The sequence below is a fragment of the Cynoglossus semilaevis genome, chromosome 6 (assembly GCF_000523025.1).
Source record: "Cynoglossus semilaevis isolate Cse_v1.0 chromosome 6, Cse_v1.0, whole genome shotgun sequence".
Lineage (NCBI taxonomy): Eukaryota > Metazoa > Chordata > Actinopteri > Pleuronectiformes > Cynoglossidae > Cynoglossus > Cynoglossus semilaevis.
In genome coordinates, this window is record NC_024312.1 from 853,045 (window position 1) to 875,097 (window position 22,053).

General features: G+C 41.0%; 2 protein-coding genes across 2 annotated transcripts in view; both read right to left on the reverse strand.

The window, feature by feature from the left end:
- lonp2 (lon peptidase 2, peroxisomal) lies at positions 1–12,050 on the reverse strand. The gene is made up of 17 exons (XM_008311069.3): positions 11,818–12,050; positions 10,201–10,336; positions 9,795–9,908; positions 8,706–8,837; positions 8,073–8,195; positions 7,844–8,001; positions 7,472–7,566; positions 6,406–6,524; positions 6,185–6,324; positions 3,668–3,809; positions 3,365–3,515; positions 2,744–2,870; positions 2,531–2,664; positions 1,737–1,822; positions 1,440–1,647; positions 1,095–1,285; positions 1–1,007 (listed from the first exon to the last, which is right to left on the reverse strand). Exons 1-17 carry the CDS (start codon positions 12,048–12,050, stop codon positions 777–779), a joined length of 2,520 nt encoding a protein of 839 aa, XP_008309291.1. The 3' UTR covers positions 1–776.
- Positions 12,051–12,071: 21 nt separating this feature from the next.
- The window catches only part of il34 (interleukin 34), a 25,001-nt gene continuing 15,019 nt past the window's right edge, over positions 12,072–22,053 (reverse strand). The window contains exons 7-8 of the mRNA XM_008311068.3: positions 15,738–18,997; positions 12,072–13,322 (exon numbers count right to left, since the gene is read on the reverse strand). Of these exons, the coding sequence (XP_008309290.1) occupies positions 18,939–18,997 (59 nt within the window). The 3' untranslated portion in view covers positions 12,072–13,322; positions 15,738–18,938. The remainder of the gene's footprint in view (positions 13,323–15,737; positions 18,998–22,053) is intronic.

Below are 22,053 nucleotides of genomic sequence, written 5' to 3' on the forward strand. Positions count from 1 at the left end.
TTTTAGTTCAGATTTATTTGTCTTTAATAGAACTTTTTCACAGATTAAAAAACAGGTTAATAAAAAAATTGCCATAGTACTGACAGAATAGTAGTATGTAGTAATATATTAGTATTATTATCATCATCATTTTCCTGTGTAATCAAATATTGCACAAAAGTAAGAATTACTGCAATTAACTCGTTCATGTTCATAAAGTGACGTTATCATTGTACTTAGGTCACGTGACTGCAGCTGGATTTCTATTGGACAGTTCAGGGGGGGGTTCAATAGGTTTTTACTTAAACATTTTACATCATGTTCTTTGACGTGAGCCTGAGATAAAGACTGACTAAAGTGTGTAAAAATTTAATACTGTTGTTATTAATCAATAGTCAATCAGTCATCAATAATTGACAATCATTTTTAACAACATATTTTATTTCACCAGGTTTGTTGCAACGTGCCATAATTACCGTCACAGCGCTCGCTCTACTTTGGCTCCCTCTAGTGGTTCAAGGTAGGATCTGATGTTTATCCATACTAAAAATTAGGACAGATTTGTGAACTGTAGACTTGTAGCACAAATCGACAGACTGGTTCCAGCAGGTTTTTAGTAGGACGAATGAAGGATTGCACAATCACAGTTGAGTACCAGTTGTAGTACTACTTCATTGTATAGTGTATCAGAATCAGAGCTGCAGTCAATAACAACATAAAAGTCTCACCACAGTCTGGTTCCCACTGCAGTCTTAGACACAGACGTGGGACTCTCCAGGAAACCCCTAACCACTGTGTTACAGTTTGCTGCTCAGCTGAGGATGTGTGTGTGAACTTCCTGTTCCAGGAAAGCCTCCGTCGAAGGCCGCATTCAGCACCTGGTCCAGGTTCTCCACCAGGACGAAGTCCAGGTCGGCTCTGATGTTGGCAGGAAGCTCCTCCATGTCTTTGTCGTTGCGTTTGGGCAGGATGATGTTCTTCACTCCGGCTCTGTACGCTGCCAGGACTTTGTCCTTGATCCCGCCCACCTGAAGACCACACACATCACAGACAGCCAATCAGGGACCGGACGTCGTCCTCACGGTTTGAAATGTGGAAGACTAGTCAAGACTTACCGGAAGGACCAGCCCCCGCAGTGTGATCTCTCCCGTCATGGCGACGTCTGATCTGACCAATCGGCCGCTGAACAGAGAGGCCAAGCAGGTTACTATGGTAACACCAGCCGAGGGTCCGTCCTTGGTGACGGCTCCAGCAGGGAAGTGGAGGTGGATGTCGGTCCCTTCCAGAGGATCTGAACCCCCGACCACTGCACACACACACAAACACTAAGGTAAGATAAAGTCCATGACAGTACTGGCTGAAATTTAGCCCTAAACCTTTACAGAGTCTGTTGAACTAACACTCACTCTCTCTCTCTCTCTCTCTCTCTCTGTGTGTGTGTGGTGTGTGTTGGAACTCACAGTTGGTCAGCTGGTAGTTCTTGGCGTTAGCTCGGAGCCAGGTGATGGCGAGGTGGGCGGATTCTTTCATAACGTCTCCCAGCTGACCGGTCAGGGTCAGCTGACCTTCCCCCTCCATCCGACTGGCCTCCACAAACATGATCTCCCCTCCGTACGGCGTCCAGGCCAAACCCAGAGCTACGCCTGGTAAGGTGAACCTCTCAGACACCTACACACACACACAGAAGAAAGATCTGCATGAGTGAGGAGAACAGACAGGTGGGAGGATTACAGTGGTTCTGTGTTCCATGTTCTCACCTCCAACTCGAACAGCGGCGGGCCTAGGATGTCCTTCAAGGCCACGCGATCAATGACGATGGGCCACTCAGGGGGGGCCGTCCTGTCTGAACACACACACACACACACACAAAGAGTGAAGAATGAATCAATAAAAATATTCTAAAGACATTTTTTTTTCTCTGACTTTTATTCATGTGTGTGACCTTTGGCTAATTATTAATTGTTGTAGCTAAGGTTAGCTGTGGTGTCTGTTGTAGCTAAAAAAAAAAAAAAAACAAAGTCTCTGCCTTAGGACTAGAACTACTAAAGAGTGAAGAAAAAAAAAACTTCTCCTGGTGCCAGGAGTTCCTGGAAGCAATCTTCTAAACTGACTAAACTCTACTTCCTGTTTTGTTGCTCAAACCACTCAGACGCCTTTGTACTTAACAATATTTTGACTTAACATTTCTATTAGTTATTATTACAATTTACTAAACCTTACGAACAAAGAGCTGTTCAGTTAGAAGCTCAACATTTTAGCACTAATTTAATGAATTGGATTTTTTTAAAGTGAAACTAAACTCTGCCCTGATTTTGTCATCGTTCAAATTAGTTCTTCATAAATAACAGCTGAAACCACAGTCAGACTGGACCTGGTTACTGGCCCAGCAGGAGGTCTGGAGATGAACTGAGTACAGTTTCAGACACATCTGTTTGAGATGAACTGTGGCTCTAAAACCTCAGTTACCAAAATGACTTGTTAGTAAATGATGTGGTGTGATTATGACCTGAGCCTAAACCACAGAAAGAGAGAGTAGAAACCACAGACTCACCTCTCGGCTCTCCTGACAATTCAGGGTCGGACGACTGAGTTTTCTTGACTCCTTCAGCGACCTTCACCGCCACGGCTCGACACACGGCTCCGATTTTCCTCTCTAAGGAGCGAACGCCTGCCTCTCGTGTGTACCTAAAAAAAAAAAAACAACAAGATGGTGAAACGTCGTGATGTGGCGATGGTACGTTTCTGGTTCAGAGTCATTTTTCACCTGCTGATGACTTCCTGTGTGGTTTCCTGGGGTATGTGCAACAGCTCAGGTGATAGTCCGTGCTGCTCCAGCTGTTTGGGGATCAGATGGCGGTGGGCTATCACTACCTTCTCCTCCTGGGTGTAGCCTGGAACAACAGACGTGGGAAAAATAAATAAATAAATAATCATGTAATGTTTTTTAATCAATCAACTGCATCTTTAATTAACCCTTATATTATCAGTTAAACATGTAAGAAATCAGAATAAAATGTATGTCATGGGAAAAAAAGAAACAGGAACATACTATACTAATAAGTTTCTGTCGTCAAAGAAAAATAAAAACAAATACGTATATATATATAGTAGATAAAAATAAGTAGCAATGTCCTTTTATATTATACTTTTTTGGTATGTCAACGACATATAAAAATCTTCAGCAATGGTGCCTGTCTTAGTTTCACAAGAAGTTACTCAAAAGTACACTGCCACCTAGTGTACTGGAGTGTGTAATCTTATTGTTACATCCCTACATGTCATGTTTAGTCAGTCAACATTAAAACATGAGAAAAATTATTTTGTAAAAATGGTTTAAAAACTACTCAGATTCTACTTTGTTCAGACTGTGTGACCCTACACTCACCTGGAACCTCCAGCACCTCCATCCTGTCCAGCAGGGCCGGGGGGATGGTCGCCTTGGTGTTGGCGGTGGCAATAAAGAGCACTTGGGAGAGGTCAAAGGGCACATTGAGGAAAAGGTCTGTGAAGCTGTGGTTCTGCTCTGGATCCAGGACCTTAAAAGCCACATGGACAGCCGAGTCTTGTTGTGAATTACACCGAGTTAAACTTAGGTGGACGTTTTACGGGGAACTAATTACTTAGCCTGAAACTGAGTGAAAAAGACAACGGAGGTTGGTAACCTGAGGAGGTGATAAAACAGACTGACCTCCAACAGAGCAGCCGCGGGGTCTCCGTGGAGGCCTTTCCCCAGTTTGTCCACCTCATCCAGGAGGAAGACGGGATTATTTACGCCCACCGTCTTCAGACCGTTGATGATGCGACCGGGCATGCTCCCCACATACGTCCTCCTGCAGACACCAAGAACCATTTAGACATACTAACTTATTGTCCAAACTCTTAATTTTCCAATATCAGCCGACACTGATATTTGCAGCCGTTTGCATCACAATGTTTATCATCGTGAAAATAATTCACCTTCACTCAAAAACTATTTTTAGGACACACTATCTGGGCCAAATCAAGGCATTGCATTATTGGATTTTCATCATCGGAGGAACATCCGATAACGATTCTTATCGATATTACACAATTATGCTAATATAGGATAATATCAGTTAGCCAATATTATCAGACATCGCTTATTTAGGCCCACTTGTTATTACTAGTAGCTGCACACATTTATGTATAAAAAACTACAGTAAGGCTGTCAAAAAAATTACAATTTCTAATCTGATAAATCTGTGGATCAATCATGATTAATTGCAAATAATCGTGAACATTATTTAGCACGATTAAACGAAAGAAATCAACATTCCTGATCATGAAAAAAGTAAACGTGCAGAGAGTTTCTTTCTAAACTTCAGTCCAGTCGTTATCGTCAACAATATCAATCAGTCTACAGTCCTGAACAATCCATCTGACAAATGTTCAACGTGATTGTATGAAGAATTTTAAAACTAGACAATCTTTACTTCACATCGCTAAGTTAGCCTTATTGAAACTGCTTATACACACACACACACACGCTGCTCGTTTTCACACATCGTTCCACATACAGCAATGAAAGAAATCATTTTATGTCCTGGTCAAACACCAGGACATCGACGTCTTCCAACACTGTCAACAAGAGTCGTCTCCTTGTCTAGACAGGAGTTACAGTAGCTCAGGGTGTGTGTCATACACAGCACCTCCTGCGGGGTGATTTATGTGGGAGAGGGCAGCTGGTCACATGACTCAGGTGCAGGTGAGTGTCAGGGCATTAAATTAAACCAAGAATTTTAACAAGCGCAAAATCACCTGAGCTGTCGTATCTGGAGGTGTGTGTGAGGAGGGAATGGTCAAATTAGCAGCTGCAAAACTTTCATCTTTATCACTGAGCCCCCTGCTGGTGTTTGAGACACATGTTTCACATTCCACTGAGGAGAATGTTTATTTTTTTCAAATGTTAAGAATCAACCCTGTAACTGGAGATGGACTCACCCCACAACACAAACACACACACAAATCTATGCATTCACACTGTCACACTTTTTTTTCTAACTTTAACTATTAATTTTTTATTTTATTTTTTTAACTTATGTTTTGTATTAGCTGATGTAGATTGCAAGGGTGAAATAGTTTAAATAAAGGAATAAGCCTAAGCTTCCAAAGATAATTTTGGCACATTTGTTATCTGCCGCCATCTAGTGGCATCAAGAGGTATTACAGTCGATTTGTAGAAATTCATGAAACAGAAGGATCGCCTATCAGTCTTTAACAGACTTTGTACCAGTGTTTGGTGGACGGATTAGAAAGCCCAGTGGGCCGTATCTGGTCCACGGGCCATAGTTTCCCCACGTCTGCTTTGAAGAAACACATACATTCTGGTTCCTCTGCACATCATCACGTCAATTTCTAATTTAAAGTGTTTGCATGTGCATTCCAGTCAGTTAGATGTTGTGTTTAAGTGTAAATCTCCATGTTGACAAAGACCCCGCAGACACAAAGTTCAAACACCAGGTGGGTAAATAAAACCTTGAAACAATTTAGCAATTCATGCCGTTGGACTCGGTGTTTTTCCTCCATCAGTGCGGTGACTGATCATCGTCTAAAGAAAGACCAACGTATCGGAGGGCAGCTGCAGAAACACTGCCCTCCTACGCAACCCTGGTGAAGTCACTCACTTTCCTGACACTGGCTGTTTATTCTCAAGCTTCTCCACCTCCTTAAATCACCAAATGCTGTATTTCACTGGACAGAGACGAGCCGCTGCTGAGGAGGTGAGATGGGAGGGGGCGTGAACGGGTGAGGGGCTTTTATCTTTACGTAATGATCGTAAATCTACACCCTCACTTTGTGTTTACCTGTTTGGTTTATTATGAAACATGAGTCGCTGAAGCCAAAATGGTATTAATAACGTTGCGAAAAGTGACCGAGCGACGACCGTGGTAACGATCAGCAGAAGAAAATGTCGCGAAAAAAGTAACTCATATTAAGCCATTAGTCTTTACTTCGATCACACTTTGACTTCAGTTACACTAGTGAAAAGAAAACCTTCAATATATTGTTGCGATTACAGTATCGCACTATATCGTATCGTTGCCCCGATATCATCGGACATCCCTAATTACAAGTTAACCCTAGAAATTAAACAGCCATAATTCAGCCGACAGCACTGAGGCAAACGTTAAACATTAAAAAAAAATAAAAACCTCCAGAGTGAATCCAAAAACCCCGAGCCTACCTGTGGCCTCTGATGTCAGACTGGTCACAGATGCCGCCCAAGGCGATGCGGTGGAACTCTCTACCAAGAGTCTTGGCAATGGAGCGCCCCACGCTGGTCTTGCCCACTCCTGGAGGCCCCACGAAGCACAGAATGGGCCCCTGAGGGTAGAAAGAGGCAGTGTGAATAAAGAGACCTGCAGCGTTGACCAGGACCAGGGCTGATGGATCTCCAACAAGGACCTTGAGTGAAGCCTTGAGCTGCCTGACAGCCAGGTACTCCAGCAAACGCCTCTTCAGCTTGTCCATGGCGTAATGGTCGTTTTCAAACAGGGCTCGAGCGTCTGCGATGTCCAGGCAGTCTGAGGAGAGGGTCGTTAGATTTAGGAGAACGTTCTGATGAGGTTAATGCAGAGAGAATTAAGAGAGAGCCGGAGACAGAGGAGAGGGTTTGTGATATATGAGAGGGAGTTGTGCACAGTGGGGTTAGGGGGAGGGTTGGGTTCAGGCAGCAGCTGCAGATGATTAAAACACAATTTTACCTTTGGGTTTTTTAAAAACTAACTTTTTTTTAAATAACGTAAATGACAGGATCATCGGCAAAACAAAGTTATCTGATAAAAAACATTAAGTTTGTTGAGTATCCAGAAACAGACACATCATAAATTAAACAGAGTTGGGGCCTCGAGATACGAGTTTTCTAAGTTATGAGTCAGCAACTTGTGCAAGAAACACCCGAGTTACCAGTCGTCAACTGAACTCCATTTCTCCACTCGACACACTGTGGCGCTGTCTCCCTCACTGTCCCTCTCTGGGTAGTTTTACCCATTTTGTAACAATAATATAAAATGTTTTCTTAATTATTATTTTTTATATCATCAGTATAAGTTTATATCTATGGTTTTGATGTTTAGATAGGAATTTAATTTCATTAATTAATAGTATAAATCTGGGGGGGATGGAACCAATTGCAATCGAGATACGAGACTGAGTGGATTAAACTTGGATTATATTCCTATCCCGAGATTCCACTGTATTTTGATCCTGGAGTTTCCAGGAAAATTAATTTATTTTCAGTCCTATTAACCTGAAGAATTTCATTGATCTTTTTTTTTTCTTGGACAAACTGCTGACACTTTTAGACTATACTGTATGCATTGTTCGTAGCGTGTTGCTAGGCTACACGTGTGTTACATTCGTGGTCTGCCATCTGCAGGAATTCCGATTACTCGATCTAGGTTGTGTCTGGGCCACATGTGGACCACAGCCTGCTTTTTGACCACCACCACCACCAAACACGGACACTGACCTTTGGTGCTTTTGTTCCAGGGCAGCTCCACCATCAGATCGAGGTAGTTTCTTATCAGGGAGTACTCCGGCATGGACTCCGACATCTTCTTCAACCTGAACACAGAAGAGTAGAGAACTTCACCTTCACAGGACAGTACACAGAGGAGTACTCTCAAGGATGTTGTAACGTCATGTAATAACTACTAGGGGGGAGTATTGGTCAGAATCTGCCGACACGATTTATATCACGACACAACGATAAGATAGATTAGAGGAGAGTTCAACCTGGGACACAGTTTAGCTGCTGAAACGTCGAAAGAAAACTCAGGTCACTGTGTTTAAACGTAGAAGATTCTCCACAGAAATATTTTTTCCATGGAGGAAACTTCACCTCTTCAGCTCTTTGAGGCAAACTTTGAGGGCAGCTTCTGGCATGTTCACGCTGTAAACTTTCTTCTCCAGGACTGCAGTGTCTTCTTCATCCTCTTCTTCATCACTGACTTTGAACTGCTCCAGTGGAATCACTCCGCTTTTACGCATGGGTAGAACCTGAGCAGACGTTAACCGGCTGTTAGGAGTCGTGTACTGAACGGATGCTGTGAAACAGAGCGACGACTCACCCTCTTGTCACTGCGAGGAGCCCTCTTCTTGGTTTTCTGCAGTAGCTGCAGACCGTCGATCTGTTTGGTCAGCAGGGACAGGGCCGCCTTGAAGCGCTCCTCTAAACTCACTGCCTCCAAAACCTTCACACACAGAGAGAAAAATAAATGATTTTAGTATAATATAGGAAAAACAAACATTTTATACTCTGGCTCCTTTAGCACCACCTGGTGGTCGACACATTCACGCACTGAACTTTTACAATACTGTGATTTATAATTTACATTGACAACAGAGGTGTAAGAAAATACTGAACTATCAAAAATATTCCTGGTGTTGGTTCATTTTCTTTTTCTTTTCTTTCTTCTCGAGTGATTCCAAATGTAGATCCCTCTGTTCCAGTGTTAATAACCTGATGTTCAGATGGAACAGAGTCTGAGACTAGGATCACACTGGGACTACAGTTACGATGGGGGAAAAAACCTTGATATATCGTCGTGCCTAAAATATCGCAAAATATTGCAATAATATTGTATCGTTGCTCCTGTACCATGATACATATCGCTCTGCACACCTTCGAGACCACACTCCCCACTTTGGGAAACTCAGCAACACTTTCAATGTGTGCAACGAACGGGTTACAGTGAACTCACCTGGAGTTTCTCCTTGTTGGAAGTGCGTGTCATCGCAGTGACCACGTCAGGTAGAGCTTCCCGAGGAAGACTGTCCAGCAGACGCCTGAACTTGGCCACCACTGGAACAGACATGTCCAACATACCCAACAACTACACACCCGCAGAGAGAGGAGGAGGAGGCACGGGGAAAGAGGGAGAGAGGAGAGATGAGATAGGAAATAGGTTTTTTTTTAATTTTCTTTTTTACTTTACGATATTGGAACATAGCATAGTTTGATCTGTGCTTTCTAAGGATCCATGACACTTTTTAAAACTAGTGACATGTGCAAAGATGGCGCTAAACACTTCACAAACATTCACCGCGTTTGATTGGCCTTTGAAGAACAACCTTTTAGTGACATGACACATGTAGGCTGTCAGTCTAACAACAGCCTCAATAAGAGGATTATTGTTATTCTACCTCGGAAAAAACGCAGCCGTGAGTTATGACGTCTGACAGCCAGCAGGTGGTGTCTATCACGTGAACGGTAAACTTTAGGATGACCTTAGTTTACGTGATCCAGATGTTTCTAAATATTTCATAAATGACTCTTCAGACTCAGTTTGTTACAGGCTGCGTAGCTGCACACATCAATAAAAGCTTTTGGATTTTGACCAAATGTCAGAACTAGTTTACAGCCTCTTGTGGAGGGCGGTGGTCGGTGCGTTCATATGGAAAGATACTGCAATACCAGATGAACCTAAATGAACTCTTTGGTGAGCTGATTAAACGTTAGGACATTTACTTTGTTTATCCTCGCTAATCGTTCGATTCAAAACTTCGCGATCACTTGAGTATGTTCAGTAAAGCAGTTTCCGATTAGAAAACCATAAACGTCTAATTAAGATTTTATATATAACAAATTCAGTGCATTTAATTGTTTTTGTATTTTTTATTCCCGATGTGCCACTGTTCTGTATCTTATATCTGTACTAGAAAAAAACACTTTTCTTTGGAAGATTCTCAACGAGAAGATGGAAATAAATCAAATGTCGGATTTCTCTCCTTGTGATTAAACAAATGTCCAAATCTCATTCACCTCATTACATCACACACACAGTTGTTACCTGGAGAGCAGCCTGGTAGAACTTCTCCGACAGCTCCCCCAGCTCTCCATCGTCAGAATTGATGCCCCCTGTTGCTGGAGTTGTGTACTGCTCCGTTTTATCCAACTGCTCCACCTGTTACGTTTAAAAAAAAAAACTACCTTAAAAACTATTACAATATTTAATCAAATTAACTGAATGATAGCTGTGGATTAATCACAAATAATCAAGATAATCCAACAATACAAAGATGACAAAAACGTTTTATTTCTGTACACTGCTGAAACAGAAAGTGGTAATAAATCCAAATGATGGAATTATGTGGACAATATAATTAATCGTAAAAAGTCCATCGACAAAAGGGGGCGCTGCAGCGAACATTTAATTTAATCCAGAGAAACTCCATATCAGCAAGTGTCAGTTTTACCTCTGCCAGGACGAAGGGGCGCTCCTTCAGCACCGTGGACACACTGAAGCGACACAGCCCGGTGATGAGGAGGGTGTAGTTGGGCTTCGGCCAGTTACTTCCCACCACCTGCACTGCTATGCCCGCTGTGCCAATCCTACAACCGGAAAAAAAGTAACAGGAGTTGGATTAATAAGAGTGGAGGGTGTAAAGAACACGTATCTGGAAACATCAGCACACAAAACACATCAGCTGGATCTGTGACCAATCACAGAACTCGGACAGGTTTTATACAGCAAGTTTATCCCAAAATAAAAGTAAGCAAAAGTGAAAAATATTTTAATCACAACAGTACAACTATGTGCTGAAAGAAATACTAGAAAAGGGATTTTTTTTTTAATAATACTCCAAGTAAAATATAAGTTGGGCACTGAAAATGGACCCAGGAAACTTTGGATTTAGAGCCTGTTCCATTATTACTGTGGTAGTTACTGTGAGAGGCCTGGCAGACTGGTTAAAGGTTGAAGTCCACCTCTCTGTGGGTGTGTGGCAGTTTCTGTTCTTTGGAATATTCTAGACCAAAACATACAAACAACGAGCTGGGCACGACACAAAAATATCAAGTAGTCATCCAGCTGTCTAGTCAGAATCACTACAATGTGTGAATACTGCAATATGTTAACTTTATTTATCATGCATAAATAACAAAAACAAATTCTCATGCAGAACATGAGCAACACTTTAATTTAGGTTTAGTTTTTTGTTTAGCTGTTTTCTTTATCATTTTACAAATGAATACTACAGATGAGAAAATAACTTTTGCTTTACTAAATAAACCCATCTGAGCAGAATAGAATGGAATAGTCTTTGTCATCGAAATTGATGGTGCACCCAGAGCCACTACGCACCACAACAGGAGAACAAAAAATATATACAAACAACCTTGTGACGTGCGCTGTAAATTAATTGTACAAAGATTGTAAAAAGATACCATGTGGTAGTGAAAGTTGTGCAAAACACAGTATATATACAATTATAAATATAGAAGAAAAACTAAATATTTAAATATTAAAATTGTGCATTCGTACAAAAAATATTTAAAGTGACCTGTGGCTGTAAACATTCTCGGTAGGAGGTAGATGTGGTGATAGGTGTTGGAGCTGTTGGAGATTTGGGGTTGTTATTTGTCTATGGGTGGGTGAGTGTGTGTGTGTGGCCTCGGGGGAAAAAGCTGTTTGTCAGAGTAAGTTTCATGAACTAAAATTTTTTTTTTTTTTAAATCTTGATACTGCTCATTTTTGTAACAAGTACAAGTTTTTTATCAATCTATCAATCTCTTGGTGTTGCAGTTCAGATAAATGATAGGATGATATCACAACAGGTGCAGCTAAATAAACAGAGGAGATCCAACATGGCTCCTACATGACAAGCTAGCCAAACCTGACGTAGGGTAAACACTTGGGTTGACAAAACAATTTCACTCTTAAACGAATGTGTACATATGAACATTCCCAGGGGATAATTTAAGACTTTATTTAATAACTACTGAACTAATATATCGAACTTTATTGCAAGGCCTTGCACAAACCTACGCCGTCCCTTTTCTGAGCCCAGACCCTGTTGTTGAAAATAACTTACTTGTGCAGTGTGGGCAGCTCGTCGCTGTCGTTCTCCGGGTCTCTGGTGGTTGGAATCACTCCTATGATAGTACTTTTCAGGGAAGTTCCTCTCAGCAGCCGCTGAATGACTAGCTGCATGTTTCGTGGAGAGTTAACGCTGAACCTGACCGTGGAGCCAGGCAGCAGCACTCCTTCGTGGGTTAGCAGCAGCGGGAGACGACTCGGAATCTGAATTCCTCCTGCGGAACTCATTGTTAAGGGAGTTTTTCATATATATATATATATTTAAATGAACTTCAGAGGCCAAATTGTACCGTTCACAGTACAAAGTCAAAAAACAAACAAACGCGAAACTCTAGCACTTTCCATCATCTATCCGCAGCCAAACAAACATTATGTACAACGTCATTTCCGGTTTACAACTTTAAAATAAAATTCAAATGTACCTCCTGAACACACTATTTTACTTTAACCAGCAAAGCAAAAAACATTTTTTAAATTAAATATTTACTAGAAGTGTCATCTGTATAGTTCTATACATATTTTATGACATATTACAGCAAAATTAGAATTTAGATTTTTAGTTTTTTTTTTTCGTGTTACCGGAAAAGGCAACGGCAAGCGCCGAAAATCAAATGTAATGAAACGACATCATAAAATGCGTTTTTTAATTTACGTTTTATATATGTATATATTTTGTTTGTACCTGAATATGTTTGATAAATCATTCCCGAACGCATATCTCGTTTTAAACTGTGTTACGTAGTATACAAATCCATAGTTTATATCATCTCATCTTTAACGTACTGCTGAGTATGACCAACATAAAGAAGAACATTCTAAATAACAGTAATTGTTGCTGATTTTGTATGTTACATACAGCACAAAGTTGATGATTTAAGAAAAGAAAAGTGAATAATAAAAAGAGAAGATGGTATCGTAAGGATGCCTTGGTTATTATCGACAAGGAGCATATGGACAGGATTAGAAAACATACACTTGTTTTGGCCATAAAAGAGAATATAAGACAGACATGTAGGTAATCATAGTGTGGTGAAACTATAGCTTTTAAGAAATTTACCTAAATCTGAGCAAAACATCTCATCATTGAATTTGTAGGGAATGCAGGTCATGTAAATGTTTAAAGTTACATTCCAGACTCTCACCGATGTCACTGAAACAACTCCCAGGAGTCCAGCAGTTCTCCCCCGTTTTTCAGTGTGTTTTCGATGTTTTATAAGGCACTGCATTCCCTACAAATTCAATAATGAAATGTTTTGCTCAGATTTAGGTAAAAGTCATGCACGAGGAGATAAAGTTTATCAGCACTAACACTTAAAGCCTCCTTTACCATCATTATCAATTATCATTGCAGCAATGTCAAATCCAAGTCAGGAATGTTACGTGCAAGTAACAGATCAAAATGATCCAAAGAGCCCTTTGTTCTTAGGACCAGGAGTTGGCGCTCTGCTTCCAATGACTGATGTTCTGCTACACCCACTCTTCACAGGAAAATACTTCATCCTGAAAGACAAGTACAAAGAACATAGAAGACTTGACATGAACAGCAGATCAAGAAAATGATAAGTCTACGAGTGTGCAATTCAAACCAATGGAATGTTGTCTGGAAATAGCTTGAAATATTACTGATAAATTAGCAAAATATGAGGATGAGTTGTACATATATATATATATATTTATATATATATATATATGTACAACTCATCCTCATATTTTGCTAATTATATATATATATATAATTAGCAAAATATGAGGATGAGTTGTACATATATATATATATATAAATAGCAAAATATGGGTGTGAGTTGTATATATATATATATATATATAAACTGCTTATAACTGCTCTGTTTTGTTGATTTTTTTAACCTCACAATTTAAAATAATTTCTTTGTGACTAGAATAGTTGTTTTAGTTTGCCTGATCCAGTTCTTATCTAACAAATAGCAGCATATAAATTAATCCTCACAGCTTCTGAGCTGGTCAGAGGTTAAGCTCTTCACTCTTCACTGGAGATGCTTTACTTGGAAATCATTCAAGACTGAATCTGGATGAGTGAACCCTTGTAATAGAAAAAAAACGACGTTTTTATTTACTGGGGCTAGTGTTTTCTCTAGCTTTGAAGTGAAGTACTTAAATGTTTCCCAGAGTTCTTTATAGTGTCTTTTCAATTCAATGAAATCCTTACCCTTATACTTTAGGTGCTGACCCCAAACCAGGAAGGGAACTCGAACTTCATCATAATCAGGGAAGAAATGTAAAATATGACCATGTGCTTTTTAATGTCAGGTTTGAAGATATTATCAAGTGCGCATTCCAAACTTGACAATTATACAAGGCCTTCAGGACACAGATCATCAGAGAGGGGGCGCTGACATAGATTCCTAATTTTACTGTTGAACAATGTGGTAGCCCCTGGCTGTAGATGAAAGGAAATCAACGTCACGTGTTTGGAGTAAGTTGGGTTTCTCAGTACTAAAAATACAAGTAAAAGAATCAGTTTAGACCAGGGGTCACTAACAGGTAAAGAGTGAGACTGAGAAAGGAAGAGACACGGACGGGTGAGACTGATAAAGGGAGAGACACGGACGGGTGAGACTGATAAAGGGAGAGACACGGACAGGTGAGACTGACAAAGGGCACTTATTAAAAGTGCCACAGTTCACTGGACAACTCACTGGAATGAGTTTTACTCTGAAAAGCACAGCAACTATAAGATATATTTTAAACATATTTGCTGATACAGAAACCTGTGGTACCTTCAGCTAACACCTCATTCCTGACAATCTCCTTCCTGTACCACATCCTGCCTGCGAGCATATTGTATCCTGACCCATTTTTCAGCGCCTTAGTCTTTGGATGTGTCACCAAGAGATACGTAAATCCTCTTGATGGTGTCGAGTTGAACAAGGTTTCTTTCAGAACAGTCAGTCTTCAACAGTAATAATCAGTCACTGAATAGCTGGAGGGACTGCGATGGGACTTATAAATTACAACACCTGTCTGACGTTGTAACAGAGCAACAATTAGTTGAGAGACGCTGGGAATGTCGGATAAACAGACAATTTGTTAACATTCTTTAACAGATTAAATTATTAATTCATTCCCTGCTTTCGCCAACCCATCTGTCATTCTGACCACACACTCAACCCAGTCTCACTTCCATCACACAGTAAGTAGCCTTCACAGTCCTTAAGTATCAGTTGATGTCAATCATGTAGCACTTAGTTCTTCTTCTAGTACTTCCTGCAACTCATGCTGACTTTCGTGCCATTTCTACAGTAACATTTTACTGCAACAATATCTCCACTGGTACCGTTTCCTGACATAACTGGGCCAAACTGCCACTCACTGATTGAACCTCTTGCCTGAACCAAGCTTAAAAAAAGACTTTAACCACACTTTGACGTCTGTGTGCATTATCGTGGTATGACTACGAAGTCTCCAAACATAATTAGCATACCAGGCAGGAGAAAACCAAAAAAGAAAACCGCATATTCCCTCCACATGTCAATTATAGAATCTCTATAAAAACCTGTAATGTATGGGAAAAGTAAGGGTTTTTATTGGCCCTGCTGAGACTTTATCCTAAATCCCGTTCCTTTTCCAGAATTTAAAGCACAGAAAACCCTTTGTCTTTACCCTGGTCTGGTCAGGGCTGTCAAGATTCATTCATCAACGCCGCTTCTCTTTGCCGGGAATCCACAACTGCATAGTTCTGATGTTTCTGCTGGTTCATCACTTTGTCAAATCTTCACACAAATATAGTATGTATGTATATATGGTATTATGTGTGTATATATGTGTATGTATACATATGTTTAGCAAATATCAATAACTACTAAACCCACTAATCCAATGTACTAATATCTACATATACTAATAGTACTCACTAATATCCACTGTAACTCTATCTACCTTCTTGGTCAAAGGTTGGAAGACGACCATTGTAATCCCACGGCAGCCGGTCTGATACAGCTCTGGTATTTGGAGTCCTTCAGTTTGTCCTGAAGTCCAGCCTGTGGACCTCATTCTCATGAGTCTGTGGGGAATGTTTTTCCACACAGGGGTTAGAGGTGAATGTGAACTTGAGAGGTTGTGTCTCTCAGTCATCAGGAGGTTCTGTGGCTCTGGGAGTAGCAACTTTTTCTGACCTCTTTATGGATTCAAGGTGAGGGCTCCCCCTGGCACGTCAGTCAGTGGCTCTTCAAAATGCACATCCGGGCTTTAGGACAGATCCTTACTCTCTGCAGTCGCTCTGTTGTTGCTCTTTGATGATTCAGTTTCTACAGATTTTGTAGAGTTGTTGGAAATCCAGTTTCAGAGAAAAGACTGATTATTGCCCTCCTTTTCTACTGCCCCTCTCTCTTCTTCCTGTTCTGACTACGGTGATTTTTGTTTGTTTGATTATTCCTTTTTTTTCAAATTGTGGAACATCCTACCAAGCAAGTCCGGGCTTGTCCTGTGTTTCTGGAGAGGCGCCGTTCTCCGTGGCTTCACTCCTGACAGCTGGTCCATGTGGTGGCATGAAGGACTCCGTCTGGGTTCAAACTGGTGTGAGAGCTGTTTGTGCGTCTTGCCCAAGGACACATTGGCATGTGGAATAGGTGTTGGCACCTCCAACCTTATAGAAACTGTCTTCAGAAAGATGGAAAACTCAAATTTAGACAGATGATGTGACATGTTATTAAATAGAATATCTGAACATAATAATAATAATAATAATAACAAGGGATGTCAGATATTATTTTTTTATCATTATGCCGATATGCCGCTGTATAAGTTGCTGACACCAGCAATCTGCATACAATCCCCTGATTATTAAAATAGATTAATAAAATGAGCTGCAATGGTGCCATCTAGTGACTTTCACTTTCATATACTGCCGTTTTTCCCCCAAAACTATTTTTAGGGCACACATCGTTTGGCGAAACCCAGGCATTGCGTTATCAGAGGAAAAACAGATAACGATTCTTACAGATATTACATAACTATGCTAATAATGGTAGGACAATATTATCATACATCCATAATAACAATAATATTAATAATAATAATACTGACTTAACTACAGACACAGGATTAGTTGATAAAAATAGCAATTTGAATTTATTTTCTTTCATAAAAGTATCGTCACGTAGTATTATACATTTTCCCAAAAATAAATAAATTCAATATCTCGTGTACAAAATATCTGTATATATTTCAAATCTAAAATCTATCTTCAAAACCTCAGGCAACAACCATCCATGTGTTTGCAGTTTATCATTTTTCTGCTGTTGCCAGTCAACATTTGGGAAATATTTATTTGTACAATAAGGAATTTCGCGTGGATACATACATATGACTGATAAAGTATAATACACATAGGTTTATTGCATTTATCGAAAGACACCAGCAGTGTTCATGTCAGATACTTGTTGAAATTTATATAGCTTTATATAAATGACTTCAAATAAAGTGTGAAAATGGGCGTGGCTAGCAGAAACTTGTCAAACTTAACAAATTTTTCAATGCGTCTACTGTGCAATAAAATCCCACAAAGGTATCGGTGATTCACGTACCTCCTGATAAGGCAGACAGTGTTTAGGTCCCACACTTTCAACTCACTCTGTGCAGTAGCTGCGTGACGTGTAATCTGTACGTCCTGCCTGGAGATGTCAACTGTAATCGGCTTAAAACCGCACAGAACAACCATCATGGACGTCTCTAATCAGGCGAGGAATGTAAAGTCCATGTCAGGACGCTTAAACAGTCACAGCCTGTAATGGAACTTGGAGTGGAAGTGGAGGTTGATGGTGCACTTAAACAGGATGTCAATAAAACTGTCTGTGTATATATATATATATATATATATATAATTATAATTGATAAACTCAGTTAATAGGTTAATATCTACTTATTTAACATCTAGTGATCCACAAAATGATGAACTCACCTCACGGGCAATTTCAGTATTCTTTTTTGTAAGTTGTAGAATTATTTTTACAGCCAAGATTGCAACATGATTTTGTTGTCTTACACCTTACCTGAAACGATTGACGAAACATGATTCATCAATCGTACCTGGACCGCAACCTTAAGGAAGACAAGATAAATCAAACTAATGCATAGATTGATATATACGGATAGATGGATGGATAAATGGATGGATGCAGCTGAATATTGTGGACCGTTTGGATTTAGCTCTGGAGTCTTTGCGAATGACAAACATAAAGAAATAAATATTCATGATAAGAAAAAAAAAGAACATTCGAGACACTTTTTGAACATGCAGACAGTACCTAGAGCATACTTGGGGTACTACACGCTAATTTCAGGTCGTAGGCGTTCATCATCAACCACCGATGCAGGAACAGTAGTTTGTCTTTAGTTTGAACCTCAGTCCATGATCTGACAGTTCTTGCCATGTGATTTATGGGTGATGTTTGTGGGAGAGAAAGGCCAGCTCCGGTGCTAACTCACTTTTCTGTTCAATAGTCTCGTCTGTTTGGCACCAGGCCGGCCCACGTGGACACATCACTGGCTTTTCTTCCAAGCAGATATTTGGCGAAGCCACGGCTATTGTCCTCGATCCAGGTGGAGTGAACCTTTCACTGTGGAGGATCTAGCAGCTTCTGCCAAACTCAAGTTCTCAAATAACCCACGGAAGGACAGAATGTATTTATATATATTTGTATATATATATATATATTGGTTGTGATTTACGAAGGTGAACCGTGAACATGAATTAATCTCTTCCCATGAACTAAAAAAAAACAAAACAAAAAAAATCCAGGCCCTCGATGTTGGATGGAAAAACACACACTCAGTCACCTGCTGGACTGGGAGCTGTAAAATTCTAGAATTGTTTGGACAAAAGATGAGATGGGAAAATGAAAGGTGAAGTCCATGTGTCCTTTAAGTCTTTGAAAATTTCCGTTTCTGCAACAAAAAAACTCTGAGCGTTTCTTTGGAAAAGACTTATTCATGTTCACAACTCAGGAATAAAGGTGGAACTGTGTGGTGTTCTTTAGTGCGGGTTTGTCCTTTTACCCCACTGTCCAACAGCTCGGGGGGAGATGACGATATCGATCCTCCGTCAGTATCAACAAGGACTTCGGCTTCTGTGACCTGCGCTCAGCTTTCCAGACGTAAGTCTTTCTTCCTGCCCTTCTTCCAATAGAAAACCCCACAGACTGCAAAAGAGACAGGGCAGAATCTCCGTTAGACCGTTAGACATTTACAGTATATCACGTCTGATGGATGGATGGATGGAGCCTCTGCTAATATCATTCAATATTCCTCACGGTTCTTCAGCGTCTGCTCTGCTCGTCCTCCACACAACTCTGGGTGATTTAAACCCCCGCAGCTTCACCACCTCAGCTACAAGATTTCACCTTTTTAAGTCACTGCAGCTGTCGGGTCTCAACAGCATTAAGTGGCAGTGTGACCACGTACTCAGTGGCGCCTCCTGTGGCAGCTTGTGTCAGTTGCAGTTAATAATAATAATAATTGTTATTATTATTATTATATTCCAGCCATAGAGAGTTTGAATATAATAATAATGATAATTGGGTTAAATCCGGCCCGTTTGTTGAACTTTTAAAGTGAAAAAAATCCACAAAAACTTCATGTTGGTGATGTTTTGTCAAACTATGTTTCATTTAATTAAATACTTTCTAATGTATTTTAACTTATTTGCAGGAAAACAAAGTCGGAAAAACATGGACTTAATTGTTATAATTGTACTGGTCCGGCCCACTTGACATCTGATCAGTCTGTATGTGGGCCCTGAACCAGAACGTGTTTGACCTCCCAGGTTCAGTCCACAGTTAGTTAAACTAAAAAATGTTGACACAGCTCTAACAGTGGGGGGGGGGTTACACATGACTGACTGCACAAGGGAAGGAACGGGAGACAGAGTTGGTCCCATACTCCAGAATTCCTTAGAGTATTCTGGAATTCTTTTGACAATAAACAGTCCTCCCCTGGTTTATATGGTCACAAAAACACATGGTCACCAAAACAACCAGCGCGAAGTCACACGGGAATCGATGTGCGACAACCGAAAACAAATTAAGCCCATTTTCATGTCTACAGGTCGACCACCGACTGTGTGTGATCTCCGTCTCAGCTTTTTGATCTTGTGTTTTTTCTTTCTTAATTTCATCTCCCAAAATCACAGTTCGTACTTTTAGAACAGTACACAGTCTGACGGAATGTAGAACTGTGTTTTCATGGCGTTTTACCACAGGGCGTGTGTGTTATATATATTCACACATATCTTTAGAGCTGTGATTTGTTACCTGAGAGTTGTTTGTTTTCTCAGTATGTGTTGTAATTTGGCAGGATTTGGAGCAGCACCGAGCCCCGGCGCAGACGGTTTTTGTAGCCTCCGAAAGGATTTCTTGTAAATGCAGAGAGTCGGATTCTCATTTCAATGGAAAATAAATATTTTCCAGTCAAAGGTTTGTTTTTAGGGTGAGAGAACAAAGTTCAAGTTTGGCTGAGGCTGCATCGCAGGAAGCGGTCACAGGTGGTGCTGCCTACCTGTGGTTGAGAAACAGGTCCCTGGACAGAACTACTGGGATCAATCCCTGGGTTCATGACTGTAGTTCCAGCAGCTCCATCTAAAGGAGACAGTAACAATGGCCTCCACTGTGTGTCCCAGACCGGGATCACCCCGGGGGTAATTCCAGGAGGTACTGTTTGGGTAATATGAGACGTTACTACCTAAGATACGGTGCTGTGAGGAGGGTCTTACGCCGATGGCAAAATCTGAGCTGTCACCGGATCTGAGGCTCAGATGCTGGTCCTGTTTCAGGTGCAGTTACAACAGTTCACCAGTTGGCAGCCACACATGAACGGATGAAGGATTTCTCCGACGCCCACCCCCTTCCCCCCCCGTGCAGCACGGCCAATGTAAGAGACAAGCAATTACGTCCACATTTTAAATACGATTTATATTTCACCAAAAGACTGAAGAGACGTAAAGGTTCCAGATGTGAGGGAGTCACATGACTTTACAACCAGACACATGTTTATCCTGTGCTTTTTGGCCCGTTTATAGCACATACCAACTTTGATAAGTAGGTTGCGTTACACAGAGGAAACAGATTTGATTTCCTTTCTGTTTCACGGCCACATTTATCAACACTGCGTCACTGACCCTCACTTTAACGGCTCTCATACATCACGGTTGTTCTTAGGTGACAGTCACAAGTCACATGTGCTTCAGGGAACGGAGAGACACATTTGAAATCAAAAGTCATCAGAATGATGGGACAGGGAAAACTAAATCTAAACCAGCTATGACTCAATCACAGCGTCGGGAGGAGGAGGAGACCATCCTGATCCCCCCAGATGACTGTGTGCCATCCCTGCTGTGGTGTCTCTACTCTAACTCACCCCTCACTCACCCCTCACTCACACGGAGAGGGAGTTTTGGGTAAAGGATGAAAGACGGAGGAAAAGACGAGTTTATAGGACGCAGATAAACACCGAACACAAGCAGAGTGACTGCAGCTGTGAGTTCAACATTGGCTCCGACTGGGATCAACAAGAACCAGAGAAGAGTTGAAACGCAATGCGATGAGGCAAGAGGACATGAATGGGTCAGAGGAGATTAAAGATCTGAGAACCCAACAGTCATAGAGTCCAGACATCTGCACGTCCAGACAATAATCCAGAGACTCTGCAGCTATATCCATGATCAGATAAAGGTTCTAACAGGTACTTTAGAGCAAAAAAATAGAAATACATCAAAAGTAGCAAAAAGTGGCTACACTCACGGTTCTGTTCTTCTTCTTCGCTGGTGAAGCACTGGCTGAAGAGGCAGTACATGGTTTGGCAGAAGTTGTCCAGGAGCGACTTGGGAGAAACCAGTCGCCAGCTGGACTGTGGCACTCTGTCAGGCTCTTCTGTTAAACAGTCCCAGATGTTCTGGATCGTCTCTGGAAGCTCTTGCTGGAACACCTGGACATGAAGAGACTATTATAAAAAAAAACACGTTTCTGTAGCTGTGGTCTAATTATTGAACTAATTCAGTTTGGAGCCTGGAAAATGAGTACATGCCAAAATACACTGATAAAAACTACCACTTATTTGTACTTTTAGCTGTGTATCGGAAACTCTGGAGAAATCCATTTTGCGTGACAGGATGACTGTAAGTCCTGTCACCGTTTACAGTTAAAGAAATGTGGGAAGAATCAGGGAGTTAAGGGAGCCCTGGTAGGGCCCAAACCAGAGGCAG